The 27,301-nt window shown below is 38.4% G+C and overlaps 1 protein-coding gene across 1 annotated transcript in view; it reads left to right on the top strand.

Annotated features, from left to right (window-relative positions):
• Positions 1 to 26,772, top strand: part of camkvl (CaM kinase-like vesicle-associated, like) — a 34,839-nt gene extending 8,067 nt beyond the window's left edge. The window contains exons 2-11 of the mRNA XM_072449848.1: positions 20,530 to 20,636; positions 21,233 to 21,364; positions 21,505 to 21,579; positions 22,230 to 22,368; positions 22,802 to 22,922; positions 23,082 to 23,157; positions 23,261 to 23,397; positions 23,708 to 23,786; positions 23,871 to 23,958; positions 25,041 to 26,772. Coding sequence (XP_072305949.1) covers positions 20,542 to 20,636; positions 21,233 to 21,364; positions 21,505 to 21,579; positions 22,230 to 22,368; positions 22,802 to 22,922; positions 23,082 to 23,157; positions 23,261 to 23,397; positions 23,708 to 23,786; positions 23,871 to 23,958; positions 25,041 to 26,297 — 2,199 coding nt within the window. The 5' untranslated portion in view covers positions 20,530 to 20,541 and the 3' untranslated portion in view covers positions 26,298 to 26,772. The remainder of the gene's footprint in view (positions 1 to 20,529; positions 20,637 to 21,232; positions 21,365 to 21,504; positions 21,580 to 22,229; positions 22,369 to 22,801; positions 22,923 to 23,081; positions 23,158 to 23,260; positions 23,398 to 23,707; positions 23,787 to 23,870; positions 23,959 to 25,040) is intronic.
• The last annotated feature ends 529 nt before the right edge of the window (positions 26,773 to 27,301 follow it).

Genomic DNA, 27,301 nt, shown 5'->3' with positions numbered 1-27,301 from the left:
GATATTTAACATAATAAGATCATATTTTTATTCATTATTATCTGTAATATCAATCTAAAACAGCTTAGTAATAGAAACAGGCCCATTTACTTCATGTTCAAAACAGCAGAATTGATACTCCGTCTCTGCACAGTGACATTTCACCGTAGCCAGCAGAAGATTGTTATTTACATGTTTTTGTTTTTGAAAAGTGGCTACATGACATTTTAGAACCAAATGTGGATTGTCCGGAGTCTTCATTTTTCAAATAATTGCAACCAAAGTAAGGGGTCGGTGAAAACTGGACATTTCTGAGCACTCGAGCCTAACTTGAAGGATAATACAAGATAACTCAAACATGCATGACCCAATCAAGGTACAACTCTGAGTACACTCATGGTGAGGAAACACTTAACCTCATAAAAGCAGATTTTGCATATTAAGTCCATCTCATTATGTGTCAATAAGAATTAGAAAGTCATCAATGAAGCATGAGAAGAACATGGGTTTAGAGCTAATTGACTGCTCAGTTCAGCAAATGATGAAAAGCACTGTTTCCACTTTCAAGGCCAATGAACACTATTTATTTGCAGGATTTTTGTATTTAAATGTTATTGTTCAAATCAATGACATATTTGCGGTTTTGTTAACAGGCAAAATGATGCAACTTTCCTTCTTCACACCGGATTAACTGTTTATATGAAAAGCAACGGGCTTTTGTGTGTGATGCTGAGCAGCATTGAAAGGCTAGTAAATCCAGTAGTCTGTGTGGGGACAGTGGATAAATAAGTAATGAGCACTACTATTGCCATGGCTGTGTGGTGTCAGTGGGAAGAGAGAGGTAGATCCGGAGTGACAGAAAAACTGCATGTGCAAAAAAAAAATGTGCAGCTACAAGACTAAAATATATCATTGTTAGGAGCTGGATAATATCAAAACATGTTGTGTGATGCATTAGCCAAGTTCACTGTAGTTGCCAATAGGGCATTCAGAATGACATCCAATAAATGGTATGTTTTCCTATTAAACAAAGGATTGAACAGTTCAAGAATTGAACCTAAAAAATAATTGAGTCACCGTGAGACTTAGTTTAGAATTCTCTCCATTTGAAATTAGTTTTCTTGACATAAATACTTCAATGACCACAAGCGGGAACTACATTAACAATAATAATAATTAGTTATTATAATTAATATTTAGAAAGCTACTGACTGAAATACACAGACAGCTTTCATGAACAATATACTGCACCTTATTTTCTATTCCAGTGGCTTAAACACAATTGGGATTCAGATGAAGATTTTGAACTTGATCCAAGCACTAGATGTTTGAAGGAAAAGAGGGATATAAACGTCATACTGTTTCTCCAGCATTCCAAACATCTGAAGAGGGGACAGCAGTCCAGAAAGAGATACCAAAATATGATGACAATCAAATTCATTGTGTTAGACAACTTAGTGACAAATCTAATGGAATCAAAGAAACTATTAAAAAGAATTGGGAAAGAATCTTAAAATGTGACAGTGTTTAGAGAAGCTTAGTCAGAAAGACTAGCAATTTATTTTTGAAGCACGCGTCCCCTGAGTGATAGAAAAACCACAGACTTCCCTTCACACTCTAAAGCCGTGGCTTACATCAAGAACTGGGAACTTTAAGTGTGGCATCTGCGACCACTGTCAGAATAAGATTTTAAAAATATATTATATTATGTCATTCACCAACTGCAATATTTAATCTGTCAGGTTGTCATGGACGTTGTACGTTTGAAAAAGAAAGCATTAATCAAAACAACGCTTGAAAAACAACTGAGGATTTTACACACTATTAGATATTCTTTTGAAAATATATGTGTGGAATTTGGGTCGTTAGCACTTTTTCAAACTAAATTTAACGGCTTCTTACAGCAAATAAGATAAATCCCTTTTCTTTCATCTTTTTTATCAAACTGGGGCTCTTTTCATGATTGCATTAATTATCAAAGATTTGATATATATTAAAGTATTTGAGTCGAACATTGCTTGGATCCTCTGTCCATAAAAGATGAAATACAGTGGCAGTCTGCCTCTTACTGTGCAATGCAATTAATGGAAAACAATTACTTCAGAATTATTGCTCAACTGGGCTCAGTTGGACTGTATAGATAATAAAATATCAAGCAATACTGTTGGACATGTTGCAAGTTTCTTTTCTGAACTTAGCTCTATGGTATGTGCTGTATAGCGGTTGCACTTGAGAAACTGTGTGCCCTGTTTAGACTAGAGTGAAGGAGATAATGGGAGAGAAAAAGAGGTCAGCCTTGATCCGGATTTATTGGCTCAGCTGGTCATAAAGGAGTTTTTATCTGCACATTGGGTTGTGGCAGCTGAGATGTGAGCTACAGGTGAAAGATGATGCTCCATAGACTCATTTGTCTCAGTTACACAATGGATTGGTTTAATACAGGATTAGAACAAGGGCCACATTTACATCCATAGCACTGCACTGCGTTTTTCTCACATTACGACGAGCCCCTGGGCATTTTCAAGACGAGTAAAAGGGACATATAGGTCTTAAAATATTAAAATGTTCAATGTTTTAGCTACATTTTGTATTGCAGTTTATATGACGAAACATGTAGCCTAGACTAGACTAAACGGCCTGTTAGTTTTGTGCCTTTATTTATTAATTTTTTCGTTGAATGTTTGCAGGTTTTGATTTGTATCTACTGTTCTCTCTCTGGTCTTGTTTAGTTCATTGTGTTTGTGTTTTATGTATTTTTACAGTTGAAAAAAGAAAAGAAGCTCATACATAGATCTCATTTATGTGTTGTGTCTTTTGAGGAGCCATTCACGTCTCTATGGCAACGTAGGCCCAGTGCACAAGACAAGACAAACTGACCATTCACTCTCATTCATTTACTATGCAAGTAATTCAGATTCACTCCAGTGACTTAATGCAGCGTGAATGTGGCCCTCAGGCTCCTTTCCCAGACTCGTTTGCGTTAAAGTGCTTTCATCTCAAAATTTGCGTCTGTATAGGCCTATGTTATGATTTATTTTGAAGCCTAGCTAACTGAAAACTGAATTAATCCGTATAAAAATAAATCTGGCTTTTTGTTGTGTCCATGAAGCAGACAATTTCACTATAGGGTAATTGAAGTGCCATAGTTGATCTTGTTTGCTGAGGGACAATGGGGCATTGTTGCAGTGCCATCATAACTTTTTCCTATTAGATTGTACTATTGTATCATATCTATTTTTTCATATTTTTTTTTGTAAAATGTGTTGATTTGAAAAATAAAAATATAAATGCCTAATTAAAAACTGACAGAGGATTGACTCTGGACCTCTCCAAAGCCTCAACCACATTGACCATTAACAATGACGGAATTGTTTAAGTTAAAATTGAATTCATTGCACAGCTTTACTTACGTAGTTGTTCTTATATCATAAAAAGGGTAGTGATAGTTCTGGTTGATATACAATACGATGAAAAGGTGGCCTCAAAGGGTTCATAGGCTTGAGTAAATATTGATTCCAGGATGAGGTGAAATTAAAATCATTGCTTTTTTATTTTATTGTTTGCCATGTCCTGAGTTCAACCTTCACCACTAAACTTATGTCTTTGCTTTATCCCTCATTCTTTGAAGCTGTGCATCATCACAGACAAATCGCATTAATCCTTTTCCTGCTCATTTTAATTGAAATAGACTTAATTCCCTGCTATCCACTAAATCTTGGTTTTATAGTGAGTTATTTCTTGACAGTCACTCACAGACAAATGCATCACTGTCAAAAAAGGAAAAAATCTCTCTAAATCCAGGCCAGAATAGCAGCATTATACCAAGTTTAAATTGGCACAAATTGTCAGACATACTGAAAAAAAAACTATGCCAGGGCTGTAAATGGACAGATTTCAATGTTAAAAATAGCCTCCCACTTAAACCGAGATTTAGCATGAATAAGACATATTTATTTTTAAGACTCCAATAGCAGACACAAGCTAATTATCATGTGAGTTCATTACTTTGTTTAAGATCTACTGGATAAACCATTTTACCAACAACTTGGATTGATTCTGGACTTCGCACTTTGTGAATGTTCTGTCGAGAAAAGCAGCTATACATTATACAAAAAGACAGACACTTTGGGATAATTGGTATACATACCCCAATAAACATTAATTAAGTAGCATCTGGGGTACTCAACTTTATTAGCGTTTCCATAAAAAGTGTTTTAACGATTGCAACCCTGGAAGTAAGGACCAAAAGCAGCACTAGGTGAATATGTGAGTATGTGAATGTGAATATTATTGTGTGTCAAAGAGTGTGTGAGACTTAAGGAAGTAGTTGGATTTGAATACATGCTTCTTCCTTTTGCAGTTTAGAAATCGAGTACCAGTACTGCTGCTTGAACGTAAAGCGGACATATTATATCAACTTTAGTGAGCTTTTTAACTTGTTATATAATTGTTTCCTCATCATTGGTGTTCTCAAAGTCGTATTTTTGAATTATTCCTGTATTGTCCTGCAACTGAGGCTCGAGTGCTCCGACAATTCCTATTTTCACCTACCCCCTATCCCCACCCACATCCCTGTACTTAGGTTGCGAAAATATGAAAAACGAAGACTCAATGTAGTGTTCTAACCACTTGTCAAACATAAAAACATGAAAATCTGCTGCTTGTTGGTGAAACGTCACTATAAAGAGGCGGGGCTTATCAGTTCTGCATGTTTGAACAGGAAGTCAATAGTCCCATGTCTATTATTAAGCCATTTGAGATCAATATTGCCGTTCACAATGGGAAAAGTGTAACATTATTGCCTATGTTTGTTATAGTTTAACACCTGATAAAGATGGTGGTTTGACAGTGAATAGAGTTGTAAAGATAGCGCGCTGATATGATTAAGAATCACTCTAAAAGTGACGCGTCCATCCCGGAGATACCTGTCATGCTGGCAATGTCTAATAAATATGGGAAAGAGTGGGAATATGGGAACGTTGGAAACTCATACATAACCTACTGCGGGCGTTGAATCCACCTCTGCGGTTTCAAAGCAAACAAAAGCGGTCAAAAGTGCGCATATGTCTTCAGTCATTGTTGTTGACCCTCTCTTCAGACGGCAGACTTGGTGTGACTCACTGAGGAAGCTTCTCTCTGTATAGCACATGTCCACGCTTTGCCACAGGTGTACCAGCCTCTGTAAGGTGTAGTCGGTGCCCACACAGTTGTAAAAATAACCCTGGTAGTCCTACACACAGCATATACTAACAGCACAGACCTATGTTTTAAAATTGTCTCCAGCAGTAATTTACCTTATACCAATATAGGCCTGTATTTAAATTGACTCTCTGTCCACTCTTCCACTAGACCGGTCGTCTCTTGGGGCAAGATTTCACTTCTAAGTCTTCTATCGCACAGAATATTTCACAAAAACACTTTCACTGTGTCTTATATGCACGGTGAGGACTACAGACTGTCTTGTGCATGTTAGAATATTTTTGTTCACATGCACTGTTGTTGACCTTCCTCCTTTTCTCATGCAAATCAAATTAAACCAGCGTTAAAGATGATTGGAAATGTAGTTTTGAAGCTGGGAGATAAAGAACCATGACGACACAGAATTTGGGGCTGTGCATTTACTTTTATATGGGTTCATGTTGTCTAAATACTATAGGAATAATGCATTATTCATCATACAGAGATCAAAGAGGTTTTGCAGGTTACCGTGTTGCACTGGAGCGAAGTTAACTAAAAAGTCCCATGAAAAAGTGCTTGAACAGCAGTTAGTTCAGGGTCAGATTACCATTTTTGCTCATCTTCGTCTGGAAACATTACTGCAATGCCTGCTTTATCTGCCTGCAGTAGTTGTGTAATAAACTGCTAAAATAAAAATACCAGTTTGACCATTTTATACATTATGTCCAAAAACAGAACGGCAAGAGCACTTCAGGGAAATTGTACACGTTTCTCCACTTTGATTTGATGGGCATTTTCCAATTCCCTGAAGTTAAACCGGGTTATTATTTAATAGTTAATGACATGCAGACAGCAGCGAGGAGTTAGGAGCCAGTGCTTTTGCCTCAAGCCAAAATAAAGCGGTTTTCACTCCGAGCTTCTTCTGCGAGACAAGAGAGAGGTGTGGGAGTTAATGTCACTCTAACAGGATACTTTACCATTTTATTTTTCGTGGTAGTGGTGTATCCTCATTTTCATTACTTATTGGACTTTTCTGGTTTCATTTGGAAGCCGATTTTGTGACTTTACCTACATTAATATGCACTTTTTATGTTGCATGGTTGATGGAACAGTAGAACTACTGAGCAGCTGGGGTTGTCGTGAAAGCACACAATCGACTTTAAGAGATTTGAAGGAGAAGTATTGGCTGCTAAACATGTTTTGGTCACCTTGGCATTTTATGTTTTGATCTTAAAATATATTCTTGTATTTGGAAAGCACACTTGCCCTATTTTCAATGGAATAGAAGTGCTCTAGAGCTCCCTCTGCTGACTGCGTTCGGCATGACCCGTGAAAAATAGGACTTAGCTGCGATTTAGAAAGTGCACTCGAGTGAGGTCAGGTAATGGTTTATGGACTTAAAAACTGCACAGGAGATTTATGGGTTTTGTAACCAACATATTGTCAAACTATTTGGGGAAAACAGCTACAGAGCAATCTCTGAGCACTCAGAGAAAGAGTTTGTCTTTCTCTGTGTTTGTGAATTAAGCCACAACTCCAGGTATGTTTTGGATGAGGCAACGACACTATAACATTGTTGGCAGTGTTTGGTTACATATTTTTGAGGAACTTAAACTATTGTTATCAACCAATCAATGACTCACTTTTCCTCCTCACTATGGAGTTATTAAATACACCTTGACTACACTTACCGTGAACAGAAGAGATGCTGCTCGCGGGGAAAGGAAGGAGGCACGTACAATTCTACGGAGGTTGCACTGATGTTTGCGCCACATGCACCTACACTTTACTCACTTCTTTACTCACTCTTCGTGCTTCGGAGACGGGAGCAGCACGTTACTGATTTGAAAAAAGAACTAGTACTAGATGGTGGACGGTGATTTTAAAAGCTCAAAAAAAAGTAATTTTAACTTGATACTGTATGTCCCCTTTAAGTTTGCAGTGGATTGTGTCAGAGTGGTTAACAATGCTTGCCCACTCCATAAATGTATATTCTGGTATCTTTCTTTTTCCTCATCCCTTACTTTGCCTCTTTGTCTATCTTTCACTCCAACTCCCCCCTGAGACGGACTGACCTAGTTCATGAGCGAAGACTTCCTTGTCGCACACTCGCACAGGCATGTTGCAAAGACAGGCTTGTAGACTCAAAATTAACTTGAGAAGTGATGAGATATAACTGGACATGTGAGTGCCCCATCTGTGTCTCTTTGTGGCATAGTCCCTGTTCTAGATAGGTGCATGTTTACTGTTCGTGTGAAAAAGACCCTCCAGGGGACACATCGCAGCACATGTGACACAATTGATCTAAAGGCTTATGGAGAAGTGCCGTCTTTCAAGCACAATAAACTCTTGGGTTTGATCCCCCTCAGTTCTGTTCTATGTTTTTTCATCTGTGTAGGTGGTGGAGGTATTATTCACCTTCGAGCAGAGGGCCAGAAAACCAGTGACGTGCACGCTGTCTATTCGTGACATATTACTGTACTGTCAAATTCACCCTGTCACCCTCACCACGCCGTGATGAGCACAGAAGCCGAATGAACAAACAATTGAAATACAAATCCTCATTTTCTGTTTTGTTTGGCACTGCACTGTCTTTGTGCACAGTTGATCTTTTATTGACAGCAGATTGTCCTTCACAGTACCTTCAGAGGCTTAAGGCCCTTCATTTCCTTCAGAAACATTCTAATAAACAGCTGTTACATTTCACTTGTGCCCACTGCCCACTGAGCCAAATAAAACAATTGCACAATCAATGCCCTTTTTAAATTGTGGACTCTTGGCAGTTTTAGGGTTTCAGAATTACTTTGCCTTCTACTTTTATGTTCCAAATAGAAGTCAAAGGTTCTCTGAGACGACCTTTTATGGATCTGGATTTTTCATTGCAAAATTCATCCAGCTTTTGTGAATGTCAAAAACTGCGGTTTAGGTGATAAAATATTAGTGTTACTTTTTGTACTTGCATAATTCTATCATTAAATGTTCATTATGTGAACTCAGTGTTATCCCCCTGTGCCTGTGTGTACAAGGAAGCACGCTGCATATTCATCATCTCAATTAAAGTCTGAGTTTTTGGCGAGGCTCTCAGTGCTCTTTGTCCAAAGGCCACTTCTGCCACAAAAGGAATGAATTAATGGGGTTGTGATGGCTTGAAATGCACATGGTGTGGGTACAGATACAAATGGTTGTGTAGAGAGAGAAAGGTTTTCCAGAAGAATATATGCAGGGTAAACCCTACAACGATACAAGTGGATGGAAGCTGGTGGAGTGGGAAGGTGCATCACTGTAGTGTAAGTGTAAGGTCCAGGTTTAGGGCCAGATATATTATTGTTAGGCATCAGCTGAGGGACCAAATGTGTTGTATAATTCATCTAGGTTTATGGTGTACGTACTTCACCTTTATGGAGGCCCTTCTTGTACACACACTTTCTGCCACCTTACCTTTTTAATTCACACGTAATGAACTGTTCCCATAAACCAACATCTCTCCATTTTTACTAGCCTAGCACTGACACATATTGTATAGTACAATCAATGTCCTCCCAGTCTGTTACCAGTCAGTGGCTGGTAACATGATGATCATTAATAAGACATTAATAAACTGTACTTCAAAGCTTATTGTAAATTTTCAATGACGGTATCCTCCTATTGTTTATCCCAGTTCCAGGCGAGCTGTGGCATCCCATTTAGAGCAGACTAGATGAGGAAAAAGGCAAATAAATAAAAGTGGAGCATATGTAATCAAAGTTGAACTACAAACAGTAATTATGCTTGTTGCCAAAGTATCTCTCAGTTCATGAGCAAGCGTCTGATGCACGGTCTCAGACTTTACCCAGAGTCAGTTTGACCTTTAAATACAGATACATCTCCTGCTCTGGCACTTTTATGTTTCCCACTGGATGTTTGATAGCATTTTCAAACATCTAAAATAGTAGCAATGACAATTCCCCCTTGTTGTTTAGCCCCCCGCTTGTATGTCAGGATGATAGGTGTCAGTGTGTGAGACCCCGGGAGAGGAGTTTGACACGTGAGCAATGTGCACACACCACTTTTGTGTCTGGCTGCTGGCATTGCAGATCTTTTTTCCACGAGCTACATGCTTGAGTGAAGCGAGAGATCTTGCCTCGACTCGTGAACGGTGTAAAAATAGAATATTAATTTACAGTTGTGATGAAGTGAGGAAGAGGGTTTTTGAGGTGGTTTATTTGCTCTTAAATATTAAGATTTCTGACCTAATAAACTCTGAATGTGTCCTATATTCTCAAACTTCTATTTACGTTATTCATCTTCTCCCTGAAAATGGTGCTAACAGAATGAAATGGAATGAACAAGAAATAAATTAAATAAATAAAAAGAGAAGGTCAACTCAGTCAAACACAAAAATATAATTAATGATTTGTGCACAATGGCCAGATGTCTAAAACTGAAAAAGTTATCCAGCCTCATGACGCCATAAGGCCAGTCATCTGAAAAAACCTAAAGCCCCTCGACAGCTTTTGTAATTATCAACATGCTGTAAAATGTCACACTGGTAAAGGTTACAAGGGCAAAAACAAAAACAAGATTGAAATAATAGAGGAAGAAAATTAAATTTTCCATTCTCACCAGCTAATGACATAAGGCTATTTTATTCTCCTGCAGAGGAGGCACGTTTACACAGGCATTCAGATACAATAATGTGATTATTGTTATGTAAAGCAGGGGTTCTTAACCTTTCTGACCTCAAGGCCCGAATGTTTCTGTCAAAAGTAACCTGGGGCCCAATCTCATATCAACATACTTATTTCAGCTTATCATATAACCATCATAAGCCTCTGTCCATGGCAGACAGACATGGCAAACTAACACAGCATCTTTGAAAAGTGAATGATGCAGAATATGAAGAGATATTCTGCATCATTCACTTGTACCTGACAGTGTTCTCAATGTTAAGCCAATCAGAGCTGGTTACAACCATGAGCGCAGCAGCCTATTAAAACTAAACGTCTGGGGGTGTGGACAGAAGTGCCAACCACATGCAAACGGCAAGCGAGTGCGGGGATGGGCTAAGTGGCTGATGTGGAGAAGTGAGAAGCAAAGCGGGCTCATGCTTCACTTCATAAATATTTTTATAGTTGGCCTGTATGAGAGGGAAATGTGCTGAATGTGAAAATGCACCTCCATGCTTTATGCAATAGGTTTATATAAGTTATTTATGATTCTCCCTTTTCCTTTCATTCACTGTTAGGATCCTTTTGTGCACACCTCGTCTGTCTACCAATTTCACACAATAAGAAAAAACAACTGGAGTTATGGAACCTATCCTGTATAGGCCATATCTTTTTATTTCCCTGAATTACTGCTTGGATTGGTTTTATTTTTGAATTAACGACCAAAACCCAAAAGTGAATCAAAAGGATCCAAAGTACAATGAATTGGCTTTTCTCCTTCAACTACAGTTTGACTTTTTTCTTTTAACGGAGGACAGATCATTGAAATGATTCATTGCTATGCACGCCTGCTTAGCCCTTTTGAAATCAATAAATTAATAAAATGTTCATTAATAAGGCACATTGGTAGTCTTTCATTTTAGATTTGGAAGGAGGTTATACAAGACCATAAGAAAAACTAGAGAGACAAGAAATCGACTGTATGTACTTTCCCATTATATAATACATAATATATCATATAAAGGTTTGTTTCTTTACTGCCCATTGATGCTGGGACAATGGTTTAGAGCCCTGGTCAAACATTCTGAATTCAATTTGTGAAACTATTTTTTGCCCAATTTGGACCTTTTACTTTTTGAAATCTGTTGCTCACAGTCCAACAAAACGACCTAACAGTGAATTGTTCTGAGCAAAACCTGCAAGTGATGAGTTTCTACAATTGTGAGCATATATTAGAGATATTGTGAAGTCAGCGAGCACCTGCCTGTCAGCCCGACACGTATCCTCCCCAGACACACACACAGAATGTTGGTCATGAAAACCTGGCTCTGTGGTTCTGCTTCCTAAGGATCCACCCAAGTGTGCCATAAGCCCGTGCCGGTCCACTGTCCTAATGAGGCGGAGGGAAAAACAGGACCGACCTCAGAAAACAGGAGTACGACAACACACAAACATGTCCCACTGTGACAGAGAGAGGGGGGGAGGCAGTTCACAAAAGGTGTTTACCGTCTCCGGAGATCATTTTTGATACCAGCAAGGGCGTAATGTGGACAAAATAAACAATGACACAATACAATTCAGTAAAGATCTCCAAAAATGTTGTTGTGGTTGTTGTAAAGTTCATACGTGCAATAATTTGTCTTAATTTGTCCGGCCTATAATTTAAATCCTTATGTGAATACGTAGTTGCCTATTTTAGCTTGATTTCTCTCACTTTTCCATTTTTCTCACTAGTCTGTTTAAAAAGATAAGATAAGATAAGATATTCCTTTATTGTCCACACATGGGGAAATTTTATTCAACGCAGGTAGATACAGGAGAAAGGACAGATAACTTATAGGAAGTTTAAAAAATACTCTTAATAGAAGAACTCTTATAAACAAAACTCTTATAAACAAAAACTCCTATAGACAAAACCTCTCATTTCCTAATAAGGAATGGAGGGGGAAAATAAAGATAAAATAAAATAAAAACAGCTAGCGTAAGACAAGATAATATTAATACTGATGGTAAAATAAACACAAAAAGACACATCTGATGCTCTGTAGACAAATTGGGAATGACACATAGAGCTTTTGTCGAATATTTTATGAATAAAATCCTCCAAGACCATCAATACTAATACTATCAAGTTAATGATAGCGCTGCAAAAGTATGTTTATTGGAAAGATTTTCTCCCAGTGCTAACAGATGAATTCTCATATTCTTATCACGCCTGTAGCAGTGCCTCGCAGACACACAAACACAGAGCAGAGTGGCCAATGAGGGAATTAGAGTTATATCAAGCGAGTGGACTCTACTGGGAATATTCTGCAAGAAAGATTATATTACAGTATATTATGTACCATCCACCACTCTATACAATATAGTAAATAATCGTACACTCAGAGTACTTAAAAAAAACTGTATACCACTGTATATTAGTGTACATGAAATGAGGGATGCAGTACTAAAATATTGCCATTGGTACGGTAAAAGTTGTTTAGTGACTTTAAAGTACCTCCTGCTACTTCTACTGATATCAAGAATGTCCCTACTGACTAGTGTCACTACTATGATGAACACAACTTCTATACAACTACTCGTTAAACTAATGACAACGCTGTACTGCTGCCACAAGTATAGAACCTCCAGCTTGCTGAGGTGTTGCAGAGACTCTCTTCTGCTTCACCTGGTCCAGCCACTCGCCGCTGCCCTGCTCAGCCTATGAATTATCAGACAGCCTGTTTAAAACTCAGCACTTGGCTTCTCCTCTCAGCTGCTCAATCCACACAGTCCCGCTTCACCCTAGCACCACCTTTGCTGTTTTATCAGTTTTGTCAGTTCCATATTCTCTCAGGCTTTTATTTTCACCACCACCAGTGTCTAGGTTCCAAAACAGCCTGTAGATAATAAATACCATTGTCTTTGTTACATATATTCAGGGATTACTCCAGACATTTTTTCCTGAAGAGACTATGGGAGTGCTAAGGTCTTCCACGGTGGTGCTCATGGTGTATAAGCATTTTAACAGCGACGCCTGAAGCTGTTTTACACAAGTTTAAAGATTTAGCACAATGTAGGGATTTTGTGATCGTAGTCTCAAGTCAAGATTGCTATTTGAACATTTTAGATGAGATTGTAAGGGGCAGAAATCAAGGGGGCGAAGGGCGTCACTCTCTCCCCTGGCACTGCTCCTGAGCATTTTGTCTCACTTCAGAACTTAAAGTACTGTACTATAATATTTACCATATTATGCATATTGCGTCTTATGTCAAAACATAATACTCTTGAGGAAAAGGTCTCTAATCAATCATTATTTTCACTTTTCCCTCGACTGGATCTGAACAAGAAGTGTTTGTTGATAATTGACCGTGCTTCCTCTGCCCTCTCATCTTATTTTCTCAATCTGGGTCTTCCTCTCATGTATTCCATCCTCACCACTTCAATGCCCCATTTTCAGGTCACACTATCGCCCCAAAGAACTGCAGCTTAGCGCCCCTCTCTCCACTCTCTGGCTAGAACAAACTAGGCTATGAGTTCACATTAATGTCATGATATCCTTCCTTAATGGAAACATATCTTTGTGGGACAAATAAGTTATATGAACGACACTAAAGGGCTTTCAGCTGCTCTGCCTGGAATAATTACACTGCAATTATTTCCTAATTAAATCCACTGAAACTCTTACATAAGGGAGATAAACTAAAGGGATGTTTTCACAGTTTTGATCCCAAAGCAATGCAAATGAAGGCGTGCAATGGAATAATTCATGTTTGGATTTTATTAATGAGAATTATTGTAGCACTGTCAGCTCTACTTACATGGATTACAAGCAAAACACAAAAACAAACACAAATTATCAAAAGAATGTGTGAATTAAAAATAGGCCATGTCATCACAATAAGGAGATCATGGGTTTTATTCTGTGTGAGTCCTCCCCCCGTGTTACCATGGGTTCTCTCTCCGTGTTCTCCGGCTATGCCCCGCTTAAGGCCCAAAGTCACCGAGATAGGCTCCAGTCACCCGCGACCGCTAATGGGAACAGAATGGATATTAAATTGTCAGCACAAATAAAGAAAATAATGTGGAGCTCCAAAACATTCACTTGAAGAATAATGAGGTGGCAGTCCTCAGTGGTTTGACCCTTTTCCCTTTGCATCGGACAAAAGACTTTTATTATTCCATTTTATTTTTCATTAACCTTTATTTAACCTGGTAAAACCCATTGAGATCGAAACCTCTTTTTCAAGGGTGACATGGGGCAAAGTAAAAAAGTAATAGCACACAAATCATGAAAACATTTACACAGTTAAAAGAGACATTTAGAAGAGTTTACCATCTACCAAACTACATTTAAAAGCATTGGATTCTCAGTATAGCTTGCCTCAAACCCCAAGTAGCTAGAATAAGATTTAACTCTTAAATATTAACTAGCGGTGGAAAATAATTTGAGTTGTTTTTGAGCCATAGGGGCAGAAATGGAAACACAATGACAAAACTTGCATCAGAGAAATGCCAAAATTGCAGACGCACGTTTTTTGGCCTATTTCATGCCGGAAGAATTTGACAGTCGAGGCAATAAAGACATAAAATCATTGTGTCAGACATTAGTGAAAGGCAGCCGTCTTTTCCTGTCTCTGTCACAACCGGGATGTATCTGTGGCGTTCAGCAGCGTGTGAAATGTGTGCATGCATTTGTGAAGGCTGCTCCACATGTGAGTGAAGTCAGACATCTACTGACCACACAAGCAGAAGTAATCACGGTCCTCAATCACATGGGACGAGGGGAAAAAGATTCATTTAACTAGCAGTTTATACATACATTGTGCTTTGATGAAGACATGTTCAATTACTCATGCAAATGCTTTTAAGTGCATGCTTCTTTTGACCTCAGAGTGTAGTTTATTATAGTTGTTGTGTTGGCAGTAGCAGAAGTAATATTGGAGGCAGAATTTAGTTCAAACATACTTTATATAGGTATACGATTAGGGATGTGAAGGTTGTATGGTTAATCGATAATTGTGGTTATTTAGGTCACAATATAAACATAAAGACTAAAAAAATATTACCGTGACCTTTTTAGAAACATACTAAAAAAATGTAATTCAATGTATGGAAAATTAGCAATTTTCTACACTAAATTTGGTCTTTTTTAGTAGAAATGTTAGTAGTTAAAAATATGATGATTTTAGAAGCAAATTAAGTCTAAATCTAAATCAAAGGGATTTTTGCATCTTGCTGGAGTGACAATGTGTTAGAAATGTGTCGGATTTTATTGTTGTTTTTGTCATGATGTTAACAATCATTACACAAAAAATTTAAATTATGACATCCCTAGGAAAGATAACATGTCCCAACTCTGTATTGTAAATTTCCCATCTTTTTTACTTTTGCTCAAAACCACTAAACTTTGTGCGTTCCTTGTTGCTTGTAGTTGAATCGACGTGAAGCACTGTAACATTGGTATCATTTTTTGTCATTGTAGACGAAGGACTCGCTATTGGTCATTATTTGCAAGTAATTAATTATTTTTTTCTGCCATCTGTTCACACTTTGCTTTTCTCTTCTATGTATATATAACATCTCCTCTCATCTAAATTGTGCATCATTTAATCTCGTACAGGATTTATGCCTGCTGCTGATGATAATAACCATGTTTGTGATTGGGAGGCATCATGGTCACATCTGGTAAATCCAAGGACACAGTGACACGATTCACCATTTCACTGCCAACGTTTTAACCATTGTACTTAATATTGCTTTGTCCCAGATCTGTTGTTATTATCAGCAATACGTAACGTTTATCTGTGTGTGGTAACTTTTGTCAGGAGCCTTGTTGGAGATGTTGCCTCTGCTGATCATCTTTGCGTTAATGTACTATCTTGTCTTACGCTAGCTGTTTTTATTTTATTTTATCTTTATTTTTCCCCTCCATTCCTTATTAGGAAAGGTTTTGTCTATGGGAGTTTTTGTTTATAAGAGTTTTGTTTATAAGAGTTCTTCTATTAAGAGACTTCCTATGGGTTGTCTGTCCTTTTACTTTGTATCTATCTGCGTTGCAACAATGAAATTTCCCCATGTGTGGACAATAAAGAAATACCTTATCTTATCTTATCTTATCTAATGTATCTTCCTTTGCTTATTCCTGGCAGGGGATATAAGCTACAGTTAGCTCAAGCCAAACACGGTGTGGACTTTACACATTTTAACATTTAACATTATTTCGGATGAATTTGTCATCTTGAAAACCTTTAAATTACATTGATTACGTTGTATTAATGAACATGGCGTGGCTGTTATACTGGAGGAGTGACTAGACCGGCAGATAACCTTGACGTCGAGTTTTTTCGCATATACTTTGCTTAGAGCGGATTAAAAGGTATTCTCTTGGATTCATTTGGCGCCTCAGCTACAGCAGCTTTACTGAGCGCGCACACTTGTGAACAAGCGCACACAGACTGACACACAGAGGCAGGGTGTGATTCGCAGCCCTGTGTACCTTCACATTTGAGTCTGGGCTGTTAATAGGAGTGTGCCGCATAGCATTAACATAATCAAACAGGACGCAGAATAAGAAATGCTTTTTGTGTGATGGTGCCAGAAGATTTTGTTCCTTTGTTTGAATTTCAACCAGCCCAATCACGCTCAAAACAAAAACAAAACTTTACGTGTTCGGCAATGCCACTATTCATGCAACAAACTTCTACTTTTTGGTTGTTTACTATATCGTGCACCTCCATCTTAATCTACTTTATGCAGTCTCTCCTGTCACTCTCATCTTCCTCTAGACCAGGCATGTCCAAACTACGGCCCGGGGGGCAAATGCGGCCCTTAGACACATTTTTGTTGGCCCTCCTGCTTCCTGCTAAGTTGATCCAAACAACAAGAAGCAGTAGGTTTTACTGTAAAATTGGAAAGATTATGCATTTTGATGTTATACCAACCTAATATTAATGTTCCAAGTCTTATTAAAGGTGTGGAGGCTCATCCAAACTATGTCAAATGCAAAATTTTTAATGAATCACTTTGTCATTCAACAAATTCAATATTGTCCGGTTGTTTGTGGCCCTTTGCCCCGTATAAGTTTCAAAATGCGGCCCTCAGTGAAAAAGGTTTGGACACCCCTGCTCTAGACCTAATACTGACTAATAGCAGTAATTAGGGGTGGGCAATGTAAACATGTATCATCATTTTCTTGGAGCCAGATCATGATTTTGTCAGTGCAATCGATCAAAGGACTTGTGAGTCACGTCCTTCAGAGGGATACTATAAGGGAGTTATTTATCAGTCCTTGTCAGATGAACTGAAGAAACCATTTGGATGAGGGGCACAATGTGTAACTTTTTTCCTGTTGACAGAATTCCATTTTCCTTTAGCCATGATTCATGACCAGAGCCTTTAAGAGGTAAATTAAGTTATCTCATGCGTCACTGTGATCGCTTTGAGCAGACAAACCCCATAAATAAGGAAATAGCGAAATAGAGACATTATAATATGATAATTTCACCAAAATAGTTTGTTTGATTGTTGCAGGGATCAGATCACAATTTAATTTTTATCACCACATCATCCAGCCTTAGCACTTATCTGATATAATATACCTCCTCTGAACATGTCCAAAATGTTTCAATATGGCCTCTCCATCTCCATCCGAATCCTGCTTATTCTTATTGTTTCACTCCCAGAGAGAACCTCTTTGGCTTTACTAACTTCAACTCCTCTTGTTTGTGACATCAGTTAACAGGACTACATACATGCATTCCTTTTTTTTTAAGTACTGCAGTCTTGTGTTCATTCACAAGTGTTTTTGTTACACGTTTCTGCTGCCAGTGTGCGTCCTTCACACTCTACAGAGGCTGTGAAGTTGAGGGCGCTCTCAATATGCCTCTGCAGTTTTTTTGTTATTCACTCCATCACTCTTTCTTTCAGCTCTTTGCTCTTAGTCATTGTGTTCTTTTCTCCTTGCAGTTTGTTCCACACATTTACCCGACTTTATCCTTTGTGTTTTCTAGTCAAATATTTCCACAGTTTCTTTCTCTCCAGTTCTTATTTTAAGAAATTGTGGATCATTGAGGATAAGCACATTTTACATTGTGGATATCCGTATTTTACACTGTGGATAGCCATATTGGATTTATGGATAACGCTAACACATGAAAATCCATCATCATACAGTATGCCATTAAAGGTTACATTAGCTTACATTAGCAGGTTTAGATATGTTCTCTACCAGCCCAATTTTCAGACAGCTTAAGACATTCTAAATAGTGTATAATATTAAAATGGACTGGCTAATAGGCCGAGATGCTTCATTCAAAACCAAAATATGAAGGTAGTTTTGTTCAAAAAGCTCCAGAATAACAAAACATATTTAATGAATTATAATGTACAACTATCTAACTAAAATGTCTTGTTGAATAGAGGAATTGTAGAGAAGTTACTAATCCAGGAAAAAATCTGCTATTACAAGATGATGATAAACTTTCATTTGTAAAGAGTTAAAAGTTTAGAGGTTTTGTAGGGCAAAGCACTGTTCTTTGTCCCCTGGTCTGCAACTGTCGAACATCAAGTTGAAGTGGCAAGAGTGTGCAGGGATTTGTGCTGTGCTCACAAAACCCAGTAACTTAAACTGCTGCCATCGGGGACATTGTTCGAGAGGAGTAAAACTAACAAGCACTCAGTAAAGTTTTGTCCTCTGCCCCATAACATTTGCAGCGGGGCAGATATTGCCTGTAATTCATGGGTTTGTTCATATCACCTTCGCTGTCCCAGGATCATGTTTAGAGAATACAGCTGTTCTTATCTAACATCTAGGTCAGTCATACTCTCTGCACATATGGACATACTACTATTTACAAATGTGAAAAGTCAGCCATCACAATGTTGCACTTGGTACCAGTACATGGACACAACACATGGAGCAGCAGCATTAGCAGCACATTCAGTGCTCTGGATTACAGATTAGAGATTAGGGCCAGTGCACAGATTACAACCGCCCCACCTCCTCTATGGTCACCCTCGAGTGCCACTGGCCCTGTCATCTGCACTTGTAATGATACACACATGCAGAAGGGCACAACTTGCCAGTAATAATGAATAATGTATTTACTTTTCTCCCTTTGCACAAATAATAAGGCCATCAAGGCATTTTCCTTGCTCTGGGTCTTTTTTTTTGTGTTTAATGGTGTCAATATTAATCTCATGTAATTTTATTTTGGTATTTAGCAAACTGACCCCATAGCTGTTATATCTAATTCTATCTAATTACATAGGCTTGTTTTGTATCCACTAAGGTTGAGTCATATCATTGTGTTTGTTATACTGTCATTTGCTTTAGGGAAATATGACATTTGGAATATTGAGCTATATATAACCTGGTTTTCCTCTCAGTTGCATAAACAATGGCAGAGAAAGAATGTGAGGAGTGAAGCAGAATTGAAAAACTGCCTCCATAAAAGTGATGCAATAATAATGTAATTGACAAGCTACATTGGAAATCATATAATTATTGCACTTCCTTTCTTTTATATTGTAATTAAAGCATTAGACCACATCGCCCTGCCCGAGTATCCACCCCTGTGACTGTTGTTCAACACAGAAGCCTCTGGTAGTACCTTGATGCTTTAATGGCCTTTGCTGAAAGATATCTTCATTGCAAATCTTAAAATAATTAAAAGGATGATGATCTTTGTTAGAGGTATTTTAGAAAGATGCAACCCAATGGTGCAGTGTGTTTGTGTTGGTTCTAAGGACGTGGGAGAGGACAGCCTGAGGACTGTTGTTGAGATGTTATATTGATTGCTGATTCACTCTGTACATCCTTGATTTTGTACCTGGGCGTTTTAAGACATGCTGTTGGCTCAGTGTTTATTTTGGGTAAGACTTTTTATATATTTAATTTTGACATGCCTTTTTAACCACCACAAGGTTTATAAGACAATGCAAATTTAAGTTGATTTGAGTATTGTTCGTATGATTCATGGACTTGGCAGTTGTATTGAAAGAGAAATGTCATAATGATATGAGTAGTCGATTCATTGAGATGGATCTGATTCTACATTCCTGACAAAGCATTTATAAAAAGGAGGGACAGGAAATAATGACAAAATAAAGATGTTAAGATAAAGTCTGTGAATGGTGAATGGTCTAAGTTTGGATAGCAACAATTAATTAATATTACTGAAAATTCACAGTCTATATTTTCATCTTTATCTTACAATAGCAAGAATCTTACAGGAGTTTCCTCACAAAACTAAAAACTTGCACCATCTCTAGACTAGTGATGGCCGCTAAAGAGGCCAGCTGCTCCGGGGATAGAGGGACACTGGCCTTTGTAATTGAAATTTAACTTGGATTTGACAGGACGTTACAGAGAGCCCACACAGACTTTGGCCAAAAAGAGAGAAGCTTAGTGGGTAGCTTAGTATCTGTTGACTAGACTGGCTCACACCCAGACAAGCTAGGCTAGCTGTGCTCTGATCTGTTCCATCACTGCAGCATATGCATTGTGCCTTTTCAAGGCTAATGGTAACGTCCGTCCTTTGATCGCAGACATCAACTCAAAGAGGCTTTCATAATGTTTCATCAGTGCCTTAACAGCTCTTTGACATGCTAGCCATGCAGGCAATCCCTTTCCTCCTCTTATCTGAGCGCCATCCGAATAGTTTATTTATTAATCTTTCAACACATTTCTGACTTTGTGTTTTTCAGGTCAATAAAAAGCCCATCTGTGTTTGTTTTCCAGGCGGATGCCATCATGCCGTTTGGGTGCCTTGCCCTGCGCGAGGGGCGGTCATACAACCATATATCTGATGTGACGGACAAATATGAGTTTGGACAAGTCCTCCGAGCGTGAGTACAGTCAAGCTGGGTATGGATTTCTGTGGTCAGTCTCATGGGAATTTTATTGATGACAACCTTATATTATTTCCAAATGGTCTACATTCATGATTCATTATTTTAAGGGTTGGCTCAAATTTGATTGCACATATTACATCATTTTCTGGAGGAATGACTGAAGGCAACAGTCTTTACTTTACATTTTGATTTGTATTTCAAAAACCTATTAGACTGCACCAAATAATGAAATACATTTGAAGCAACAACATGTGCGTGTATATCAGTGTGTACATAGTACAGTATATCTAAACAATCATCTAAACAATATTTTAATATCAAGATAACCCATAGTATCAATATCGGAATCAGAATTTAAAATCTTCCACTGTATGGCATTAAACTCATTCGTCTCCATGGTGACAAGCAAGGACCCCATAAAAACACTATCTTGCAATAAATGCAAGATATCGGTCAGTTTAATGCCATACTGTGGACAATTCTGGGCAAGGCAATACCATCTCATGGAGAAGCAGGTGGCGGACACTCCACCAACAGAATAGAGGGTTATTATTCTATTCAAAACATTTTCTTTGATGTCAATGTTGCAGGAAGGAGTTCTGTGAGCTGTGTCTGCTTAAGGAACGACAAACAGACAAAGTATTTGTCTGTAAAAAGTTCCTGAAGAAGGACGGCAGGAAAGTCCGCAAGGCCGCCAAGAACGAAATCATGATTCTGAAATTGTAAGAAGGAAATTTGGAACAATAGCAGATCTTTAATAATGAATAGATAAGTAGTCAATGTGACTGAATGTTCTCTATTTGTACTTGCTTCAGTTTGTGAATCTATTTCACTAATGTCTTTCATCTTGTTACTTTTCCAGGGTGAACCATCCTAATATACTTCAGCTGATAGATACATATGAGACAAGGAAAGAATACTTTATAATCCAAGAACTGTGAGTTCTCCATTTAAACTACATTAGTCTTTTGTAATCATGTTAGCTTGTGTATTAATTATGTTGTGTTCCTCTGCGTACTTTTATAGACACAAATTTATCAGCTCAAGGGTAGGACTTGAGCCTCATCTCTTATTACTATGTGCTCAGATCCAGCCCAGAGCGCCAAAGCAAGGTGTTGGATTGGATATTTGCTCTTAGTAACACTACATTACTCAGTGCACCTGAAGCACTGTTTGGCATAAGTGGGTCTCAGAGGAAAGAGAACGGATCAATATGGACGGAGTGTGCCCTGTCCATGACACTCAAGAGCTGTGGCTTGTTGAACACTTGCTGCTTCAATTCAGGGAAAGTGGTGATTTGGAATGAACAGGCAGTTGTATTAGTTATTAAAATATACCCTCAACACAATACCAATGATTAAATCTGTGAACAGGGCTAAAAAGGAATTACAGTAGCCACCTCGTAAGACCTGTGCAACACATTCTGTCAAGCACAACAGTTTGGTTAGTAAAAAAACAAATCAAAAGAAACTGAAAAGAACAATTTACTGGTTTTATTGTTGAACATGTGGAGTAATACAACATTTTTGAGTGCGCTCATCAAACATTCTTTTCTACATATCTCATGTTGTGATTTTATGCACACAGAGCCACAGGAGGAGACGTATTCGATTGGATCTTGGACCAAGGGAATTACACAGAGAGAGATGCTTCCAACGTCATTAGACAAGTCTTGGAGGCTGTTGCGTACTTACACTCCCTTAATATAGTTCACAGAAATCTCAAGGTACTATTATTCCAAAGCAGAACAGTTGGTCCCACAATAACACAAATTAGAGAAACATCCCAAATCCATTTTGAATTCTTAAATCTATAAAAGCTCTGTAGAGAAGACTCCAGCTTTAAAGACTCTGTGATCTGTGATTTTATCTGTGAAACAACTCCATATGTCTATTCTCCACTGAGGCCCAAGTACAAATAGACATCTTCACTCTCCATCACCAAGAAATTATGAGCAAGTTATTGAGCTCTTATTACTGGATAACATGAGATTCAGATGCCCTCTACTGGGGGAAACTGAAATCTCACAGATGGTATGAGTCTTTAAAATTAAAGTACGGGTCAGCGGGTCTACAGATATATTTTAGAAAATCTACATCTATCTGTATTAGATCAAATTAAATTAAAAAATGATTTTTACTTATTTATTATTCTTTCAGCTTGAAAATCTGATGTATTACAATGAAAACAACCACAACAAAGTTGTGTTGAGAGACTTCTACTTGTCTCGATTTGAAAATGGGCCTATTACAGAGCCTTGTGGAACCCCCGAGTATCTAGGTAAGATTTCCAATGTTAAAATTACTTCTATATTCTAAAATGTTGTAAATCATAATTTCTTTTGTAAGTGCACATAACAAATTGTAATTTAAATTACTTTGATTATTTTAATAATGCATAATGTCTCGTGCTGTAAATGTTTGTTTTTGTTGTGTTTAGCTCCTGAAGTAGTGGCTCGTCATCGCTATGGACGACCAGTTGATTGTTGGGCTGTGGGTGTCATTATGTTCATATTGTAAGTATCTTATCTATTCAATCAGTTAATTTCCTTTTATTCAGTCTAAATGAACAAAATGTGTCCATGAATACATGCAATAACATACTTACTACATTTATAGATTATCAGGTAATCCCCCTTTTTATGATGAAACAGAAGAGGAAAATACAGATTTACATAACCGTATCATCTTCTGTCGGATTGTTGCTGGTGAATATGAGTTTGATACACCATACTGGGACGATATTTCACCTGCAGGTACGCAACATGGCCACATGGTGGAGACACACCACACACTCTCTCTGGTGTGAACATATGAACAGAATCCACACAAACAGGAACTTACTTTGGTGATTCATAAAACAATTAACAATGATAACAACCTATATAAGTCAAAAAGAAAAACAGTATACATATATATATATATATATATATATATATATATATATATATATATATATATATATATATATATATATATATATGCAGAGTATGTAAGATAACAGAGTTGTTGACTAATATTTTGTATTGTTTATAAAAGAATGAAAGATTATTCTATAACTTTCAGCTAAGGAGCTTGTTTGTCGGCTAATGGAGGTAGATCAGATGTTGAGAATCACAGCACAAGACGCACTCTGGCATGAATGGTAATCTCCAAGACGTCACCAATAGTACTGCAATCCAGTTGTCACAGGCAGGTTCTGACATACCTTTGCATCATCTGTGTTTAGGATTGCTGGGAATGGCGCATCCGAGAAAAATCTCAAAGACGGAGTGTGTGCACAGTTTGAAAAGAACTTTGCCAAAGCTAAATGGCGGGTATGTCAATTTGTATCCTATGATATGTATTATTGTGAAAATGTATAAATGGCCATTATGTACAACTTGCATATGTACAATTAAATATAGAAGATGGAGGCAAATTGAGCTTTATTCCTCTTCTCTCTCTCTTCATGTAATGCCCAGGATTTAAAGGTATTGTTGCTCACTGTGTAAGGGTGAGCGGAGGGACAGAGCATGGACAGAACTCTGCACAACATGTTTCATTGATGCATCTTACCAACAATTTCTAGAAAAAAGTATCAAACGAACATGTTTGAGCAGATGGAGTTCTTGGTCAATGCTCTGTTCTGATCCACTACCACACACTGCCTTGTCCCAGAAGAAATCCATCCACTTTGCCCCACTTTCTTCTCTAGGTTATGCTCAAAGTGGCACGCTCTGTTCCTTTCTGACTCCTCGTCTGCACAAATATAAACTTAGAAGTCAAATTAGATCAACATTAGCAACAAAGTACAATGTATGTATGTGTGTTGCTGCTTATAGATGAGTGCAGATAAGGAGGCTGGCTTTAGAAAGGATTTAAGGGATGTAGGCCACTTTGGACTATTGCACTGATAGTGACAGTTGTGTGTCATTCCTCTTGATCAGATCCTTGCTTACTGCACCTATAGGTCCCAGCTTGGTCTTAACAGAAGCTGCTTGTGTTCAGCTGCACTGTAGTTAGCAATATTTATGTGTCAAAACAGCTTCAGGAGAATCAATGGCCCTGCACATCTCAAATAAAAGTTTTATTATATTACCTGTTGAAACATTTATACTTGGGGTCGATGGAGCGGTTCTTAATAAATTGATAAAGAAAGACATATTTTATCCAGGGTATATGAATTGATATCTCCTGAAAGTTAAAATGGCATTAACTATGTGCGCTGTTCTAAGACAAGCACTGCACCTCAAAAATATGATGACAACTCATTCTGTCTTTTTAAAGATTTCCACCAAATGCTTTTTTATGTTTAGATTTCATAATCACTTCTCACTTTCCCGAGGAACCAGAGGATAGTATCACCACAGTTGTATTAAATAGTAAACATGGTTTCTGTGTCTTTTATGCCTTGCAGAAAGCAATCCGTGTAACAACATTCATGCAGCGACTGAAGAACACAGAGGCAACAACTGACAGCTCGGCAGAGGTTCAGGGAGGGGAGGAGTCCCAAAGGACCAGTGATGAGGGAGATAAGGGTACAAGTGATGGAGGGATAACATCCAGTAGTGTGTCCTTAGAGGTGACAGTGGAGAACAGTCCAGTGGGATTGGATTATGAGGAGATAGGAGACAGGTCAAGTATTGGCCCAACAGTAGGTATTTCCCCTTCAGAAATAAAAGAACTTCCACATCAGCAGAATCAATCAAATGTAAAGCCTGAAAACGCACAGGAGAAAAGGGCCAATGATGCTAAATCAGTTCCTATCAGCCAAAATGGTGTCAGGGAGTCAGAAAGATTGGATGTTGACAAGAAGCATGTCCCTGACCCAGTTAACAAACACAAGATGGCTGCCTCGTCCCCTGGCACAACATCCACTGACTCTGGTCCAACTGCTGTCACACTCACGCTTGAGAGAAAGCCCGGCGCACAAAGAGATGAAAACTGGTGTCAGACTCAAGTCCCAGAAGCAGTGGCGGAGAGGCCAGTGGCACCAGTCTCACCAGCCACAGCAGTGGGAGAGGTGAGAACCAGGGGAGAAACTAGCCCTTTAGTTAGACGAGATAGAGAGAGTAGAAAAGCTGACCGATACAGTGCAGAATTCAGCGCACCAAGAACAGGCCCTGCCCCTGGACCAGGGTGTTATTCAGTTGGCAGTACAGCTAGTTTGGGCCGTTACGCCACACCTTACGATCCTGAAATGATCACAGCTGGAATGGAGATGACAGGTTTTGGAAGTCCATACAGCTCCATTTACGCGAGTGGCTCAGGCATTGGGATATATGGAACTGGGCTACCGCACACAAGTGACTGGCAAATGGACAGTGTGATTGAGCAGATTGAGAAGCAAATGGCAGCTGTGTTGGAGAAGATTGAGGGAGACATGCCCTCATTGCTAGAGCAAATCAGTGACTGTCCACCTGAAGCCACCCGTGTGGTTCGGAGCACACACGCTTCTCCTGCCACTTCCAGGGCCCCTCCACCTCTGCCCAGCTCCCCCAGACCTGCACAGCCTCCTCTGCCTCGCCTCAGCATCCCTCCCCCCTCCTACCCACCTCCCTCTCCACCCACACACACCACAGTCTCCTCTCAAGAACCAGAAGATAGAGATGGACAAAGGGGTACAACTCACACTGGTCAGTCTCCACGAGCTGGGACAAGCAGGGGGCACTGAAGAATACACACACCACACAGCAGCACTTGGAAATGTGGAATGCTTACCTTGCAACGTGATAAATCTGTTAAGTACAAATTTGCATTGAACTTCATGCTGGACTATTTAAGCGAGCATTTATTTTGCTCAAGGTATTCATTTTATGTCGACATTTGTCTTAATGTGCATGAAATGCTCACCACAGTGTGCAGAGGTGTGGTAATGTCAGTAGCACAAGGTAAATGTGTTATGTTTTAGTATCCTCCTAATTGTAAATGCTCACACAGTCGCGCCATCTACTTTTTATCAATATCATTCCCATAATAATCTTTTCTCTACATGTAGCTCTTTAATGCACTGTAAATAAAATCTTCTATATATTAGTGGGCTACTTCAAAAACATACAGCAAGAAGTAGGAGACCTTATTTTTCTGATTGAGAATAATAATAATAAAGAAAATTACATTGTAAATAGCTTTGCAATAATTACATAGTGGTTACACTAGAAGCACAAAACAGTTCAGTTTATTTTGAATGTTAATTTGCTCTATTTTCCCTTGCGCTTATTTATTTTTTATAAGCTATAACTATTTTGTAAATATGTTTTGGGAAATACAGTCAGTGTTGGCTACCCATTAAAAATGTTTAAAAGGTAACTTTAGTTTGTCTTTCATCTTAAACTGCTTTTCCATTGTTGTGCACCCTTTGCTGTGTAAACTGTGTTGTTTGCATCGTTAAAATTAAATCAAATAAAGTCTCGTCTTTGTTTAAAAAACAAAAAACAGAATGGAGTTTGATGGTTTTGAGCGTGTGCAGTTTCATAAAGCCTACAATTCCCGGCAAACTTTGAGTCCGTGGCGGTTTTGTGGAAAATATCAGCCGGGGGGGTGCTAAGTAATTATAATCACAAATTACTCAAACATTTCTTATACACTATGAGAAAATTGTAATTCCCCAACATTAAAGATCTTCTAGTAATTGTTTTATGTCAAATTAAATTCATTATATCTATGTACGAACACATT

The sequence above is a fragment of the Eucyclogobius newberryi genome, unplaced genomic scaffold (assembly GCF_026437365.1).
Source record: "Eucyclogobius newberryi isolate DKJ021-1_F unplaced genomic scaffold, fEucNew1.0.hap1 SCAF_17, whole genome shotgun sequence".
NCBI classification, from domain to species: Eukaryota; Metazoa; Chordata; class Actinopteri; order Gobiiformes; family Gobiidae; genus Eucyclogobius; species Eucyclogobius newberryi.
The sequence above is the reverse complement of the archived record's forward strand: the minus strand, read 5'-3'. Positions and strand labels throughout refer to the sequence as shown.